The 18,007-nt window shown below is 46.0% G+C and overlaps 1 protein-coding gene across 11 annotated transcripts in view; it reads left to right on the top strand.

The window, feature by feature from the left end:
• ANKRD6 (ankyrin repeat domain 6) overlaps positions 1 to 18,007 on the top strand; it is a 118,817-nt gene that overhangs the window by 95,178 nt on the left and 5,632 nt on the right. For 9 of the 11 annotated variants that reach the window (XM_080586598.1, XM_080586604.1, XM_080586606.1 and 6 more), the window contains 12 exons: positions 4,780 to 4,878; positions 5,582 to 5,680; positions 8,197 to 8,295; positions 9,270 to 9,368; positions 10,843 to 10,941; positions 11,160 to 11,237; positions 11,535 to 11,639; positions 11,899 to 12,036; positions 12,402 to 12,578; positions 14,570 to 14,722; positions 15,278 to 15,391; positions 17,094 to 17,436. In XM_080586598.1, coding sequence (XP_080442724.1) covers positions 4,780 to 4,878; positions 5,582 to 5,680; positions 8,197 to 8,295; positions 9,270 to 9,368; positions 10,843 to 10,941; positions 11,160 to 11,237; positions 11,535 to 11,639; positions 11,899 to 12,036; positions 12,402 to 12,578; positions 14,570 to 14,722; positions 15,278 to 15,391; positions 17,094 to 17,436 — 1,603 coding nt within the window. The remainder of the gene's footprint in view (positions 1 to 4,779; positions 4,879 to 5,581; positions 5,681 to 8,196; positions 8,296 to 9,269; positions 9,369 to 10,842; positions 10,942 to 11,159; positions 11,238 to 11,534; positions 11,640 to 11,898; positions 12,037 to 12,401; positions 12,579 to 14,569; positions 14,723 to 15,277; positions 15,392 to 17,093; positions 17,437 to 18,007) is intronic. The other 2 variants (XM_080586602.1, XM_080586600.1) reach the window with 1 other exon arrangement.

The raw sequence follows: 18,007 nt of genomic DNA, 5'->3' as shown, positions 1-18,007 counted from the left end.
TTCAAATATGCTTATATGTTCTCTGGAGTATTTTACACTTGATTATATTTTCACTTTTGAATGTTTTCAAGAACTTTATACTATGCATTCAGTGGTTTGATTTCAAAGTATGAGACTTCGCAAGTGCCATCCAGCTCTTTGTATCAGGGATTGAAGGTATGAGTTTTTGCTGTTGATTTTGGTGCAGTTCAGTAGTAAGACAGTTTGGTAGTTTCTGCAAACTTGAAAAGACAGTGAGGAGGCAAAGCATGACACTGGAAGGGGCTCTAAAGGAGACCATGGAACTGATGGAGGCTCTGGAGAAAAGGAGTGTGTAGGAAAACAAAATATGGTGGTTATAATAGTTTTTAAAACAGAGAAAGGAAACAGTAAGATGTATTACAAACCAGTGTAAACTAGGTCTCATTAAATTTGCGGATTAGAGTCTTCGGGATTAGAGACTCCACTACCTCTGTGCTAGTCCTGTACCATGACAGTGGCAGGATAGCTGCAAGAAGTACCACGAGCTACCTGAAACTCTTTTATAAGTTGCTTGTGTTATTTTCTTGCCCTTGGAGTGAACTTCAGATATGAAATAGACAGCTGTCCAGTTCCCATGTGTCTGGTCCTAGTGGTTGCATCCACTGCTTTAAGTTAGTCAGCAAATAAAAGTCGAGGAGCCTAGAAGGTAATGACAAGCACCAGGATGCTGAGCAAACACCACCTTGCCTTGCCAGCACAAAAATGCTAAAGGAAAGGGTAATGCTAAAATCTGTGGAGAAGGTTGGGATTTAGGTATGTGCCTTTCTTCAGGATTCATGGCCTGCAGCCCTCTGCTGAAAGCAGGCATTTAAGCTCTGTCAGGAGTACGGGTTTAGGCTCTGGAAACCTACCTGGGCCTTTTTATGCAATAACTGTTGTATGTAGAGCTCTCGGGATGTACAGTCCCTTATTCTCTGCCCAAGGGGATGCACATCTACATTCCTGGTCTCCCACCAGCATCTCCCTCTCTCTAGCCCAGTGAATACAGCTGTTTTTCTTGAAGGCGAACTAATTTTGACACAGAAGTGCTCTCATTGCGAGACAAGCTGGGCGAGTACCGTAACCTCCGGGCTGCTGCAGGAAAGCTTGTTGGGCCTTGTTGGGTCTGTGTGGCACAGGTTCCAGCAAGCGTGCTGAGAGGTGGAGGGGAGACACCTATGCGGCGGGCTGTGGCACAGGGTGGTGTGAGGGACACCTCGGGTTCCTCTTGGGTTCCATCACAGCACCAGTGCCTCGTGGTGCTGGGCGAGCTGAGGTGCCCACGGTGTTTGGGTGGAAATGCCTCAGTCTTAGTTGCCTTCAGGGCTAGGCAGCAGCTAAGGCAGGGGGTTTGAGAGGCACTGTTGCAGACTTAGCTGCCTTACTTCTACCAAGTCTCTCTTAAGCACCTGAGAGTCCTTTTGGCTTCGAGCCCACGTCTGCATTTAGGCAAGCTCGCTTCTGTTGTTTCTGTCAAGGTCACATTTGCGTGACACTGGAGTTATTGCTCTTCATTGTTCCTGGTTTGCAGTCTGTTCCTAAGGCATAAGTCACTTACAAATAGGATCATAAATTGTGCCCAGCATAATACTCTGGGCAGTTAATGTGCGCTTTCAGGTGGATTTTTTCTCCGACTCTCTAGACTAGTCCCTTAATGCTTTGCTAAAGGCAGAACTCTGAGGAACGCTTTCAGAGACAGTTATTTTAGCAATTAATAAAAAGATACGTGAGTCAGTGATTGCACCGTGTGAAAATGCACACTCTGAAAGAAATACAGCTCGTCTGTTATATGTGGCTCCATAAAGGCAAGTTACTGGTTTGCTCCTGTACTACTGGGGAGGAAAGATGGGTTAAAAACATCGTGATGCACTCTGTGTTACTTATACCTGGGTTATGTGATGGGCCTGGGCTGCTCAGTACCTCACAGCACAGAGGGAATCGTGGTCTCTGGGCTCAGTTTCCATGGTGTACAGTCAATGTGTGCGCTGAGGTGTGAGGGAATGGTCCACAAAACCCTGCCCTGGTGGCTGGGGTTGTAGGGACCGTCACCAGAAAATCGGGATCTTCCTGCTCTTCCCTGGGAGGCGCCTCAGCCCAGTAAGGCAGGACTTGAGATATCCGTTGACACTCCCTGGTATATGAACGAGGTCAGGACCTCATCCGTTCGTTGACCTGGTCAGGAGGCTGCCTGGGGACCAGAATATTGCCTGGGACCAAACCCGGGCATGGCTCTCGGTGCCACGCCACATCCTCAGGAGGAGCTGCCCAGGCCTGGGCTGGGCTGCTCTGAGCGCAGCAGGCCCTGAGGGAGACCTGCTCCTGCAGCAGGGAGGTGCTTTCAGACGTGTTTGGTTTGAATTTAACTAAGATCCTTTCAGAAGTCGCTGCCATATCCGCAAAGCCCCCAAAGCTGAATGTCCTTTGACCTCACTGCAATTACTGTCATGAGGCTGGGTGAACGACAACAGCAGCCTTGACTTAAAGTGCACTCAGTGAGGGGATCCTTAATTACAAACTAAATCCCATACAACCCATTTGTGCCCCCAGTCTTATCTCCACGATCAATTTTCCAGACTGCAAAGAAGCAGTAAGCAACTATTCATTGTCAAAGCTCTGTCCGTCCCCACGGCAGATGTCATCTTGTTTTACTCCTGGTTGTAATGTCGTCTGGCATTTTGCTGGGGTAGCAATTACAGGTTGGTGGGATGGGTTGATGGATTACATTCCAGCTTGGTCAGTAGTGAGATGGCCTTTGCACTGTTCACATTACCCATTGCTCTGCAGTAGGGTGTTAAGTTCTGCCCTGGCTTGTTAGAGAGCAGATTCCTGTGCAGGAATAGTTATTGGAAGCTATCTGACACTTGCACATGTGAGATGGTATATTTTGGAAGATTTCCATAACATTTTGGTTATCTTTCAACGTGGAATAAATACACAAGTTCAGAGAACTTGCAGTGCTGTCCGTTTTGCCATACTTTGTGTTTTTCTAAAAGTCCAGGTTCCTGGGACTATTCTTGTGTTTGTTTTAACTCTCTTCAAATACAGTGGGAGTCTTAGTAGGGCAAGAAGAAATGTAAGCATATGTCACTTCTACAGATGAAACATAAATAGCAAAAGAAAAAAAACACACCTCAGTGTAGTTTTTTTAATCAGCTTCATGAAAACAAACCAATTTAATGATATACTGGTGGTGGGAGTTAGCGTTGCAGGGGTTACTGAAAGGTTGCGGTTGGCAATGCTCATTTTGCCCCTGTGGATTGATAACTGCTTTGTTGTCATTAGCATAAAAGAGCCCCACTGAGAGCAATTTTAAAGTCAGCTGCTAATTGCCTTTGAGAACAGATTATTCAAATTATCCAGTTATTTAAATAATTGTAGACTGTGGGACAGAAAATACGGAAATCTCTTTAGTTTTAGTATTTAATATCAGGTAATACCGGATGATAAAACTTCTCTACTACAAATCTTTATCTCTCTTTAGTACTAGCTTCCTGCAAGCCTTTTTTTTTTTTTCCCCCTGCAGGATACATTGCATCTCTCTACCCTTTGTGTATTTTTGGTGAATATAGTACAGATAAGCAGAAGCAGATTGAGCTCCCACTCTGTTGTTTATTCATCCCCCCAAAAAGGCTGTGTGCAGCTTTGAAGCTAGTTGTTTGTGCCTGGACTCACAGGCTGTGCTTCAGCACTGCAGGTTCAAAGCAGCTTCAAAGAAGAGACACGACAGGTTGTCGGGGGAGCACTGGAGACGCTGCAGCTTGGTTTCCCATTGATCGGTGTCTTACATCCCTACATGCTGCTGCATAAATCCTCCTATTTCCTCCCTTTCCTCACCATCTCACAAAAATGCACATAAAAATATGTCGATAACCCAGATGGGCAGAGCAGGGTGAGAGGCAGCGCGTGCTGTGCGAGGAGCCTTGATAGCGGCAGCCCTGACGGTGCAGGGAACTCTGAAGCTCCCCTGTTACAGCCACTAGTTTGAGTCTCTATCTTGGGCTCTCTAGCTCAGCAGATAAGTTCAACAGTTAGAGGAGAGATAGATGGATGGTCAGGTGAGATGACCACATCAGCATCATTTCTTTTGGAAACTTAGCCATAAAGGAAATAAACGGATGTAAGAAACTTGCTTGTTGCTGCAACAGGGCAGGTCCATGAGAAGGGAAAGTCGTTTGGACCTTAAGATCACTTGGTTGTTTGAATGAAATAAGCTGATCGTCTTGCAGTTGTGGCCCTCATCATAGAATTGCCTCCACTCTTAGCACTAATTGGTAAATCCATCAGAGGTGCTGAAGACACCAATCTCATCTCATGCTCCTTATCCTAAGCTGGGCTGATGGAGCAATCAGAGCCAAAACGGGGGAGCCTCATCCAGTTAGTGTAAGTAGTGGAGGATCATTGTGATGAATTATGACAGCCTGTAGTTGCCTTTAGAGATATTGTTGGTTATTAGGTACATAGTGCCAAATGTGTTAGATTCCCTGCCTTCTAATACTGGCATATTTTTAGAAGACTTCAGTGCTGTGTATGGAATTGTGATGAGTTGAGAACTTCGGAAAATAATTGTTTTGTTGGTCTCTGATGCTTTTTAACTTCATTAATCTTGGAAACTTTAATGATAGTTGTTTACGGGGACTGTTTTCAAAGGCAGCTTGGATTTAAACAGCACGTGTTGAAGACGCAGCCTGTGTGTGTGCTGTGTGTGTGCGTTGACTGTGTTTGTATTAAGTCAAAATCAGGTGGCAATAATACGGATTAAAGATTTGCTTCTTTTTGCAGGGTGATCAGACAGCATTGCACCGGGCTGCTGTCGTAGGGAACACCGATGTCATTGCAACTCTCATTCAAGAAGGTTGTGCTTTGGACAGACAAGACAAGGTAACAGGCAAAAGTGAAGCCCTGTGGGGTGGCAGCTTTGCCAGCCAGTAATATTAAGATCTCATAGAAGAAATTATAGTTTATGCTCCTGAGTAAGTACCTAATGTTTAGAAAGTAATTGGGACAGTTACACCGAAGGAAAAAAAAAAAAAAGCTTCTGTTAAAGCTATGCCATCTCTTTAACAGAAGCTACTGATTTAGTTATTTTTTGCTATCAAGCTGCTAGTTTTTGATTTAAGTTTGTTCTCAGCTCATTGATGGAGAAATCACAACCATACTGTGCCCTACCCAAGACACTGCACAGTTTCCCTCAATTATCCCAGAAGCTGAGAATCCCAGGCTGTAAATTTAGTTTGTAAATAAAGATAACTAAGTCCACATTCCCAACAAAAGCTTTTGTGCTATTCTCTGCTTGCAAGGATAAGTGGGAAGAAGTGGAAGGTGAAGACAGCAGGAGGCTGAAGATAGGAAGAATAGAAAGGAAGAGGTACCTAAGGTGTCTGTGGACGTTACTTTAAGTTTTAGTCTAGGATATATCTGCATCTGCTAAAAATAAAATAGAAAATTAGCTAGTAGGAAAGGAAAAAAGATTTATTTCTCAAGTGACCAGGTGACACATGCAGCTGCTGCAGTCTGAATGTAACATTGCTCTGTGTGAGGACCCAGTGCACTAAAGTTCTCCTCTTGTGTGTGTGCTCTTCAGGACGGGAATACCGCTCTTCATGAAGCTTGTTGGCATGGATTCAGTCAGTCTGCCAAAGTGCTCGTTAAGGCAGGAGCTAACGTGCTTGCCAAGAACAAGGTGAGACACATACAGAAGGAGCTTTCATTTCTAGTGTAAGGTGGCTGATTCTCATCACTGGAGATTTTGGGTCATGGCATTTCTCAGGAGGCTGGAGACCAGCTCCTCGTGGGACATTTTTCCTCTTCTTTTGCGTCTGTTATGCTTGGATGGTCCCTCCACAGGCATTAGGAAATTCGTATTTTCACAGCTGATGCCGGAGGAACTCAATTGCGCTTTGAATGATACATCAGTTAGAGCAGAGGAACAGTGCAACTGCCTTGGAAATCTTCACAGTGCTCTAATTTATAAGGAGTACATTTATTGTGACTGGTGTGATTTAAAATGAATATGAATTGTATTAATTAGAATGTGGCATTCAGAATCCATTTTCCCAGAAATTGAACAGCCAAATAAATGTAAGCCACAAAGGGAAAAAGTAGTCTTGTATCTTTTCTGAGAAAGTTCTTCCTGATACATAAGTGTAGGCTCTTACCAAAAGCTTGTAATGAACCTGGACGATCCTTCTTTTGGTATTTATAATATCTTAAGAATAACAAAGCAAAGCATTTTAATTCCACACTAACTGCAATATTTGTGGAAGACTTGTCTTCAGTTCACTAATTCAAAGACGAAGGAAATAGCAGTAGCAGCCCATGGTATGAGCCGAGTTAGGGCTCGGACCATGGTGCCACAGGGTTGGTCAAGTTGCATGGGCGGCACCGTGTCCGTCGTTACAGGTAAGAGGGTTTTGGGATGTCTTTATGGGACCTCTGAGCATTTTTTTCAAGCAAATGACACAATATTTTGGTAAATGTACTTCTAAATTGTAAATACTTCTGAATACCTCTAAAATTTCAACAAAAAGTGCCAGGGAAGAAAGGGAAAAAGAGAGACAGGTGGTGAAAATCTTAAAATTTTGAATGAAAGGGCACATTGCCTGGGCACGGTTTTCTGTCTTTCTGCGTGTGTATGCAGTATATAAGCATATATTTGTACAGTTGTGGTCACTTGTGGTATGTAGTTACATCATCTTTGATATTATTTTATGTGTACTCCTTTTATATTGTTCCAACTTCCAGTTTTTTTCCTGTGTTGTTCACCTTGATTTGCTTCAAAGGTACTTGAGACAACTTCCCATGCTTACACACAACAGATGATAGTACCTGACTTTATAGGCTTCTGAACCATTTTACTCCTGTCCCTGGATGTGCTTGTCTCTATATATGTATATTTATGTACAAAGGTGTGTGCTTAAGAGGCAAGTCGTGTTATCCTGCAAGCTCGGATGCCTTAGGGTGTTAGAAAATTTAGCTTGTAATACAGCATCGGTCAGCTGTTTGGAGACAACCTCTTCTAAAAAGCACACGAACAGAATAGCTTAGCAGTGTTAGCATCTGAGATATGGCTGGCATACTGCGTGAGTTCCTTCTGTGCTGCTCTTCGATGTCTTACCTGTGCAATCCTCTCTCTTTGCCTTTGATCATTTGATGCTTTTTAATGGACAGGGCCTTTTCTCAGGAGCTGCTGAAAAACAAGGGAACTGTGCATGCTTGCACACATGCGTGCACTTTGACCTTTTTTGCTTTCAAGAAAAAATGAAGAGCTTAATTCTCCTTAATCCCAAAATGGTTTCCTGGTCTCTCAACTTTCAGTGTTACTGATGACAAGGCATACTTTTTCTGACAGCTTTTCTGACAGCCAGGACTAAGAGCCATGTGCAGCAGCACCTTGCAGTCCCGTGGCTTACACCTGGGCATCTTGAGGCTTTTGGCTCTCACTGCCTTGTTAGAGGGACAGAAACGGGCTGCTGGATTTGCCAGATCCTGCTAAGCAGCAGAGGACAGGAGGATTTCGGTGTGTTTTTGCTGTACCTCCTGGTTAATTTCTCCTGGGACTGCTTGGGGAACACTTCTATAGACATGCTTCTTGCAGCACGGCATCCCGAGCACAGGATTTAAAAGAGCAATGCAACTGAAGACAGTTTCTGTAACAAATGAAATGCAGAGACCAGACAGGACACGGGATTTTAAAGGCAAGTCAGGTGATATTTCTTTCAGTACAAAACTGCATGTTGGCTTATTTCTGGAACCTCTTTGATTTTTAGACGTTTGCAGCAGGTTGAGAATGTAGGCACAGAGCGAAACAACCAAAGAAGGGGAAAATGTTATAGCAGGAATGAAAGCAAGACTGTCCTGAGGAGTATTATGGCATGGGAAGTTTTACTTCTTTAAATTAAGTGCATGATATTGCTGCTTGATTTTAATTAACCAGAAGTTTCTAGATTCTTTGCTACCTGAGCAATGCAGATATTGTTAGATTGTCCAGTTTCTGCCTTAACTCTGTCCCAGATAAATCATTTCCAGGATGAGGTGGGTATTGCAGTCTCCAAGTTTGGTCAGCTCATAGCATTGGGAAGAAGCAAGTTTCCCACCCCTGGGTGGATCTTCCTGTGGGGAGACCTGCGAGGTTTTGTTTTGTAAAGCTCCTGTCCAATTTCTAAATACGACTTCTGTATTTTCCTGTGTTTCTCTAAGGCAGGTAACACACCTCTGCACCTGGCTTGCCAGAACAGCCATTCCCAGAGCACTCGTGTTTTGTTACTTGGAGGATCTCGAGCAGACCTCAAAAACAATGTGAGTTTGGAAAAGGACACGTGTTCATTTTTGTGTGCCTTTGTTGTAGCCATACTGCTTTAACTTGTGGAAGTACTCAGGTTTTAAGCTGTGATTTTTGTCAGAAATTCAAAACCAAACACTAACAAATGGTTGTAAATGTTGCACACGGGAATGCTTGAGGTAGGGCTGGGTGAGACGTTGCTTGTACCCGGCTCCTGAGTGGGGCTGGAGGGACCCAAAGGGTTTTGTTGTTACCCAGACCAGCACAGTTGATCTTTTGCTGCTTTTCGTGGTCTGAACCATGTAGTGTCGTGTCATTCTGCAGTGGGGCTCCTCTTTCAAGAAGATAGAAATCTTACGGGGGTTTTATGCCAGCACAGTGAAAGCCTTCAGGCCTGCCCTCACAGACATATAGTGCATACTGCCTGTTGGTTCGTCAAATGAGGTAGATTCAAGGGGCCTTGACAGCTTTCCTCCTATTTTGTAATGGATCTGGCATGACAAAGGCAAAAAAAAACAAAACAAAGCAAGAAAAAACTACAAGTGGAAGCCAGATGTCTTTGTCCTGCTGAATAACCCCGGGGGCAGAGGCACACCGAAATGGGAACGTGTGGGGCTCTGCTCCCAGCTCAGCCCCAGCTGCCCCTGTGCTGCCCCTCCTGGGAGCTCAGCTCTGGCCCCACTCCTCAGGTTTTCTTCTTTGTGTGTGACTTTCCAAATCATGCTGGTTTGGGGGGCAGGAGAACAGATCTAGTGTAAAAATGTGAGTGCAGGGCCTTACGTTGTTTTCCATCAGTGGCTGAAGAATCCCTCCCCTACCCCTGCTATTGCTAAGCTTTGTACCAAAGGGAAGACAGCATTGCTGTTCGGCGGGGGGGTGTGACGTTTGCTGCTCTTTTTGGTTTAACAGGATTATTTCATCCTTGAACACCATGACAAGTGCAAGCTTCCTTACTGCAATGACATGCTCAGAGCTTTGTTTCTGTTTGCAGGCAGGAGATACCTGTCTGCATGTGGCTGCTCGTTATAATCACTTGCCCATCGTTAGGGTGCTGCTCAGTGCTTTCTGTTCTGTCCATGAAAAGAACCAGGTCAGTGCATGAACTCCATTGCGACTCTGCGCCCTTCACATAAGGCTAATTGTTGGAAAGAGAGGTTCCTACCCAGCAATCCCACTTCTCTGTGTGTTTCACTGTGCTGCCAAGTGCCTCAGCTTCCAGGAGTAGCCTTAAAGCAATGGCATATCAGTGGTTTATTATTTTGCCATCACATTTGCATCTTTTCTTTAAAACGTTTTCTATTTATGAGGCTCTGCAGAGGTGTGTTGGTGCAGAAAGGGGTGATGGGGACAGGGTAGTAACCTCGGGTTAGGGGCTGGGGGTCCTGTGCAGAATGGGTCTGGGCGAAAGACTTGGTCATTTCATGGGGCCCATCTTCTCCTCCATCACTGGGTGGTAACGAAACTGCAGGCATTGCAGGGACACTGTGATGCAGGGCTCAGTCATGTTCAGATGCTGCAGAAGTGCAAATTTCTCTGGAATACTGCATTTTGCAGTAGTGGGAATCAACAATACAGAAAAATAGGAAAAAATATGCTTTAAATTCAAAGTAATGATCAGTTTAACCTAGGATTAATCGTCCATGGTTGTTATATAGGGAAGAGATTGATCGCTGTCCCTATAGCACAGCCTAATTGTGTGGAATGGATTTAGTGCAGTACAACATCTTTTTGCACAGAGGGACACCACTTTCCCTCTTTTTTTCCCCAGTGCTACCTGAAGTTGTTCCATATTTGCACATCTAATGGTTTTAGTACACGCCTTATCCAAGTAGTAAGCAATAAGATTTCCACTAGGCTAGAAGGGATGTGCCTCTACCATTTTATGAAAAAGTGCAGGGCAGAGGGGACAGGAGGGCATTATATGCACTGGTACAGTGTCCCTCAGAGAGCTGCTGGCTCCGTTACCAGCACCTGAACCCAATCACAGCAGTCTTCACCTCAGTACACAGGAACAAGGGCAAGGCAGTGTTTGAGTGCTGGACCCATATCACCTCCTGGCTTTATTCCAGAAGCTGTTTTTGTTTTTTTGTTTTTTTTTTCTGGGGAATCTTGTGAAGAGAAAACCGACCATCTCGCTGCTGTTAATTATCTGGTTATTTCTGAGCAACGTGATACACGACCACCTGCACACCAAGGAATCAAACATGCAGCAAAGAGAAGGTTGCAGTGGGCAAACCCGTTCTGCCCTCAGATGTGGTATCCGCTTGCTGGAGGTGGAGCTGGGCTGCCTCCAAGCTGTGCCGTGTGTCACTTCATTTAGCCAAAGCCCCTCACCAGCACCCTGGCTGCATCCCTCAAAACAAGGCTGAAGTAGCTCTTTACCCCTCCCGTCCCCTTCTGCCCAGCTCCGCTTTTTTGTGGAGCGAGCCTTATTGAAGCTCGGTCGTTGCATCAGTAAGCGCAGGTCTTCTGGCCTCTCGGCACCCCATAAGAAGCTGAGATTTCTGCAGGGTGAGACCCGGGGACGAGCGGTACACGTCTGCTTTCTGCTTTGTGGCTTGCAGGCGGGAGACACGGCGCTCCACGTGGCTGCTGCTCTAAATCATAGGAAGGTGGTGAAGCTGTTGCTGGAGGCAGGGGCTGATACGTCAGTTGTCAACAATGTAAGTAGGACATGGAACTCCTCTGCTATTTTGTGTTCATGCAGACTCTCCTCAACACTCTAGTGTTGGTAGAAAATATTTGGGAGTTGAATTAAATCCGGGTACATGGAAGCAGTTAGTCACTTCACTCTTTTGCACGGGGCACGTACTAACGTCAGGTGGAGAAATCCTCCATTTCCAGTGTTTTGAAGGAAATGTTGTCGTCTTTTTCCTCTCAGGCAGGTCAGACCCCTCTAGAGGTTGCCAGACAGCACAATAACCCTGAGGTTGCGCTTCTGCTCACTAAAGCATCCCAGGTACGTTGCAAATGTTTTGTTGGCAGTAAACTCTGGCCCTGACACAGGTGGGGCTGAGACCGGTTACCCCCAAGGGGCCACAACGCCGTAGTCTTAGCCTTCTGCTATGAAAGATGCCTACGTTTCTGCTGGGTGTTGCATAAATGCCTGCTCTGCTTGGCCCGTCAGCATCTGGGAGTGCTCTCTCCTTCATATATTACCTTTTAGGAGAGGTGAAAACTACGTCTGCTTTATTTCTTGGCTTCTGTATCAGGAAGGAGCATGACATCCCTGAGTAACAGTGCCGTCTGCCTCCAGGTCTCACGCTTCAATCGCGGAAGAAGCCTGAGGAAGAAGAGGGAGAGGCTGAAGGAGGAGAGGCGAGCTCAGTCGGTGCCACGGGATGAGGTGGTACAGAGCAAGGTACAGCCTGGCATTACCAACTCTGTCCGCTGCACAGGGGGAGCGGGAATAAAAGCCACTGGGGCTAAATCTGTCTGGATCTGTCACTTGTGTCTGAGAGCAGCAGCTCTCTGTGTGGGACAGCCAGGGGAGGCCACTTGTGTTCTGCTGCTGGGTGCCCGCCCATGTGTGCAGAGCAGCTCAAGACTAGGAAATGGAACCAAACTCCTTTTCCCCGTCTCCCCGACTGCTCTGAACTCCCTGTCTCTGCTCCAAGCAGGGCAGCGTCTCGGCTGCTGACGACACCCAGAGCAGCGACCAGCCACCGCAGAGGAAAATAGAGCTGAAGGATGAGCCCCGGTCAGCCTCTCCGGATCCCAAAGGGAAGAAGAGCAAAAAGAAAAAGCCAAAGGAGAAGGTATCAGTAGATTTAAAACAGCAGAGAGAGGCGGGATCATTGTTGAGTACAGGTGTCCCTTTGGCGTGTCAGTGAGCCAGGGCACCAGCTCTGCCCTGCTCACGGGGCAGAGGCAGCCTTCAGACAAAACTGATTTCTGGTGGGGAAATCCTCCTGTTGAGGGTCACATGAGCTGGGTTTGTGCAGAAATCTGGTTTTTGTGCTGACAGAAACCAAGATTGTGGTGAGTAATGCAGCTGGATTTGTGTTTTGATCAGGTTTTTGCTGTAATTATCAAAAAGGATTTTTCATAAAAGGATTTCCCACCGGGAATAGTTTACTAAGGGGCTCATAATCAGGTAAAATGTTGCTTGTGCTTTACACAGGTTTCAGCGCTCTCCGACCCCATTTCCCCGGCCGATCAGCAGACACTCCCTCGGCCCCAGCAAAACCTGCCAAAACGCAGAAGTAAACATCACTGCTCCTCTCCGCCGCCTCCCCACGAGGTCCGAGCCTACCAGCTGTACACCCTCTACCGAGGGAAGGATGGGAAGGTGATGCAGGTGAGCGAGCTGCTGCCTCGTGGAGGGAGGCACGCTGAGCAGCACTCGTGGCCGGGGCACGGCTAGCTGCTCAGACAGAAAATGCTCTCGATCAGCTCCATGCCATGGGCGTGAAAGAACGACTGCGGCTTTATTTTCCTTGCTTGGGCTTCAGTTGTGTTTTGGCATGAAGCCAGGCACACAGCGAGATGGTTTTATGTATGCTAAGGAACGGGTAACGAGTTTTGCCCTAGAAAGTAGTAACTTTTTGGAGACAAGGTGTGAACAGCGATTGAGAATGGCACTGGAACTTAAAGGATACACTTTGAAATATTAAGATTTCTGATAGGAAAGGCAAAAAAGGTTTTCTAATGAAAATAAATGAAAGTTGTGTGAGCACTGACGCTTACTACTTAAACCCAGCGCTCGAGTGTACTCAATACATCCTGTTTCAATTCTTTGTTTATTGCAGCAAGTCTTCGGGGATTCTGGGATCGCTGGAGGCAGGAGCTGTAGAGAAATTGGTTTACAGACCAGGAGTAGCAGCTCATGTACATTTATTTCAGTTTAGAAATGGTTGTTTTACTCCACTCGGTTTATTTTATTCTGCTAGTACTTACCAGTTCACGTTTCTATAACAGCATGAAATCAGTCAGCAAATGACCCCGTAGACATTGCAAACATCTGCACTGTTGTTTCCTTAACGTTGCCTTCCTGCACCGCTGGGAGATCAATCCTTTCATTTCATTAACTTTTCACATCCCTCCACAGCTATCCTCGTTCCCTTGCTGGAAGGAAATTCAGGAGATCAGTCAAGTCAGACTTCAGAGGCTTTACACGCCTTCTTCTCCAACATCTCACTGTGTAACACAGGGGAAATTTCCAGACAGGGGCATTATGGGATTATCCTAATAGGATAGGAAGGAAGGAAGGAGGACTTCCCAGATGCTAAAACGAGTATGTCCCTACCCCTAGGGATGGTAGGATGGAGGATGGGAAGGTAGGAAAGATCTAGGGAGCAGGAAGAAAGGTGTAGGGAGCAGGCAGGCTTTGTGTACAAACCTAATCTATTAAAAACATTTAGCTTAATGCAGACAGACTCCCTTCCAGCATTTCCTGAAAATACAGGACACTCCTCTCTCCCCTTCTTTTTAGCCTGTCTTCTTTGATGCCCTCAGGCCCTGAATAGCAAACAGAATGTCTTAAGTACATGCATTTCTGAAACTTTCTCCAGCACGCCGCAACTGACCCACCTTCCCCTGCCGAGGGAACAACCCGTACTCTGTGACCAGCACTGTAGGGCCGAAGGAGAGAGGGAGGCTCCTCTGCAGGCGGATGCAGAGCACCTGGCTTGGGCTCCAGACACCCTCGAAGGAGCCAGTTTCCGTCTGAAGACTGCAAAGGAAGCCTGTGAGGATTAGATGTCCTTGCCTAAGGGAGCCTTTTGTCGCCATCTCCCTGAGAGAATTAAGTGTGGTCAGTGCAGCTCCCCGTGCAGGGACGGTGTCACGCAGGTCAAAGAAGGCAGCTGGAAGGTCAGCCAGATGCCTGCAGGGTGGCGGGAGGCAGGAGAGGTGAGACCTTGCCTTGCAGTACGAAAAATGAGCATGTTATTGGCATTGGGTTAAAAAAAACAAATGCATACAAAACCACACATCCCCAAAAATCAGACCGTACAATTCAGAATTACAGCACTGAGACGAGGGAGCAGGTCTGTGAGGCGATGCCCTCTCATACGGCACACAGTCAGTACCACAGCATGTGTGAGCCAACCTCACTGCTGCTCGAAGCCCCAGCGTTAGGATTTGGGCATATAGACGACATCAATCATTTTCTAGTCTGTGTTCTTCCAACTAACGTACTGTTTGCTGAGCTGTAAGATATTATTAGGAGGGTAAGATGTGGTACATGGTACAAAAGAGTTCAATAGTGACTCAAAGAAGCTGCGCTAATGTTCCAAGTGCGCTAGGAGGACAGCAGGATGTACCAAGCCAATGTTTTCCTCTTTTCAGGCGCCAATAAATGGATGTCGTTGTGAGCCCCTGATAAACAAACTGGAGAATCAGCTGGAGGCAACCGTGGAGGAGATAAAAGCTGAGTTTGGGACAGTACAAGATAAGATGAATGTTAAGCTGGGCCAGATGGAAAGCAAAACTCAACATCAAGTAAGAGTATGACCCGGAGGTCTGTTCGCCCACAAGATTATTAGAAACATAGCCTAAGCATAATGAGTGTTTTCATTGTCACGGTTCGTTTATTGCTTCTTGCGTTGTAAAAATGAACCTGAAAGCTAATACTCAAGACCAGGGAACTGTGACATTCCACAGGGATCTAATGTTGCAAGCTGGGGTCTTGAGAAAAACGTATTTAGTGTGCAAGTGGCTTCAGGTGCTTCTTTAGACAATAAATCTAACCTGCTTGAGGGAAACTTACAGAGAGAGTGCTGTCCTACAGCTGGTAGTTCGTAATTGTAAAAACCCATTTTGCTGAATTCTCTTTACACTGATGTTCAAGATCCTTTAAATTATTTTTAATGTATTTTTTTTTCATTAAATAATTTTGCGACCGGACCTTTTTGCAAGCTACATCAAATTGCAGTTGGCACCATTCCTGGAAACGAAGCCTGAAAGGCAGAGCGTACTGTGACTTGCAAGGTCCGCAGACGGAGTTTTGTTTTTTTAACACGATCGCCTTGGCTAAATCATGTTTTTTTTCCCCAGCTCCGCGTTTTAGACAAGCTGATGGCAGAGCGGCTGTCCGCAGAGAGAACAGAGTGCCTTCATCGCCTGCAGCAGCACACTGAGCTGGAAAAAAACGAGGGAGAGAAACGGCAGGTAGGGCTTGAAACGGCTCCTCCCTCTTAGCTCAGGTGGATCAGCACAGGAGTTTTGTTCCAGCAAGCAGAGAGAAGAGCGGAGAGTTATCTAAACTGCTGAAACAGGCAAAGGGACTTCAGGGGACAGATGATTCCTATTCACCACCTGAATCTCTAGACCAAACGTGTAAAGCTTTTGCGTTAGAAGCGGGCGGTGTGAAATCCAGTCCGACTGTTGTAATTGAATTTGGTGGGCCCGAAGGTGGGATCTCTAACAAAGGTATCTTTTTTTCTAATGTAGTGCTTTGTACAAATTCTTACGCCTAAATTTTTCACAGTTGTGCTTTAGCTTTCCCTTAGTTATAGGATGTCTGTGGTAACATCTGCAAAGAGTCACAAAGTCCCTGTTGTTCCTTTCGTTTCTCATCCGTTTGGTTGTGCGCCCTGGAAATCTCCCCCTTCTCAGTCTCATCTTTTTTTTCCCCACAAATTAAAGGCTGCAGTTCTTCCCCCCGACTTTGGCAACAGCATACCATCTCCAGGCTGTGTCGTACTGCCAGTAGGCAAGTTCTTTCTATAGGCTTGTTAACCAACGTTACAAGAGGAACTGTTCCAACACAGAGCCAGCTCTTGCTCCTCTAGTTTCTGCACAAACTCACCACTAAAACATGATAAGAAAATTGTATTGCTCCACTCACAGTAAGCTTAAAATACACTTTGTTTTCTCATTGCTGGGGTTCTTCTAAGAATTAAGAGATGAATACTCTTTGTTCTAGTAAAAGGTCGTAACATTTTGTAAGACAGTTCCAAATCTGTGTTAAAAGGCTGGCTGCTGTGATAATCCCAGCTTAAACTACTGATCAAGCTACTTGGCCTCACACCCACAAAACAGTTTTCTCCAAAAAAACAGTACTTAAACTCAAAAAGCTTTATTTTTTTTTCCCACAGTACGAGACATAGGTACGATACTGGCTTCTGTGGTGTCTTAGGCTTGTGTTCCCACAGGACTCAAAATTGCCATTAAGTGGTGTCATCTGTCCATGTGCTGCTGAGTCCAGCTGAAACTACTGAAAAACCGGGTTGGCCTTTTCTAAATGCGCAGACTAAATGCCCAAGCTCGTCAGAGGTTCTGACCTAAATTCCCAATGCCATGTGCGTACCAGGGAAAAGAGCTGCTCATTTTTAAAATGATCACTGGCAAATGCCTCTGCAGTTGACACTTATTAAGCACTTCTGTAATTTAAAAGCTGTTAGTAATTTATCATGTGGTGTTGGGCTCGTCGTTATCACCAAATGAACAGAAGAGCAGAGGTTGGTACAAGGCTGCGTCCCAGAAGTGTCTGATTTGAATTTCACTCTTAAAAAAAATGGCAGCTGTGAGCACATGATGTTTCTTGCACTTGGAAAGTGCCTTTTATTTTATGATTAAGTAAGTCAGCCCTGATCAGAAGACTTGGAGTTGCATTTGAAGTAGAAATTCAAATAGAACAGGTGGTAGCTTGGACTGAAGCAGTGCTTTTCCTTAGCTAGTATGCATTTCCTCATCTTTTCTGATTTGCAGTGCTCTGTATACTCCCCGTGGCAGCATACGTATCTGTCCAGGCATCTAAGCCCACTGGTACCACGCTCAGTTCTCTTTGTCCTTGCTGCACAACCTGAGCAGCCCAGCAACCAGAGGCTGTAGTGCCAGGATCGCCTAACGTGTGTCCTCTTCCTCGCAGATGTCCTTGGTCGATGAGCTGAAGACCTGGTGCATGCTGAAGATTCAGAATCTGGAGCTGAAGCTTTCTGGAGATTCCAGGTCATCAAGACCAAAATCAACGCTGTCCACCTGTGAGTCCCTGACCGAGACCCTGGACACGGAGAACAACCCCCACGGCGCCAAGGACTGCAAAGCCCCCCAGCCCCTGCTGCCGTCGGAGGGCTCCCACCAGCACTCCTGTGCCACCCTGCCCAACAGCCTCTCGGAAGACGGGGGCAGGAGCAGAGGCCCGGGGCCCGAACAGAGCTTCGGACAACAGTTCTGCATGCAGCAGGACGGTGCCTCAGGGACAACCCTGTCAGGTACGTACATCACATTCGTCCAAAGGCACGCTCATTAACTGACGGGGGGATGCTTGTACTCACACCGCGGGTACTGACTGGCCGCGTGCTCTCCCCCACCTGTATGCGTAGCGTCTTGTAATATGCTTCAAGGCAGCCAGTGGGAATGGTTAGATTTTATTTTTACTTGGGTGGAATTGCACTGGCTCTTCCTAACGTTGCCACTGTGTCTCTGAAGCCAAGACTTCTGATGCTCTGAATATTTACTGAAATTTCTGCAGCTTCCCAGTCAGAGTTACTTCAGCCCTGCCTGTCAGGAAGCTGCACAGGTTGTCCAAAATCCACTGAAGAAAGCATACTGCTTTAAGTGCTCTTCAGATGTATGGATCCTCTAATGGCAGGGTGCAAGGATGTAAACCTGAAATACTCATTTCCCTTGTTAATATTTAAACTACAGGGATATAGAAAAAAATCTTCCACTTTTTCCACTTTTCAATTATTAGTTCATTACGGAATGGGAAAAAACACAGCTGAAAACACTGAAACCCATTCAGGGATCGTAGGCACCTGAGGATAGAGAAGACCTTGGTTC

Source organism: Anser brachyrhynchus (assembly GCF_964034855.1).
Source record: "Anser brachyrhynchus genome assembly, chromosome: 3".
Lineage (NCBI taxonomy): Eukaryota > Metazoa > Chordata > Aves > Anseriformes > Anatidae > Anser > Anser brachyrhynchus.
Note: the sequence above shows the minus strand (reverse complement) of the source record. Positions and strands in the feature narration are given on the sequence as shown.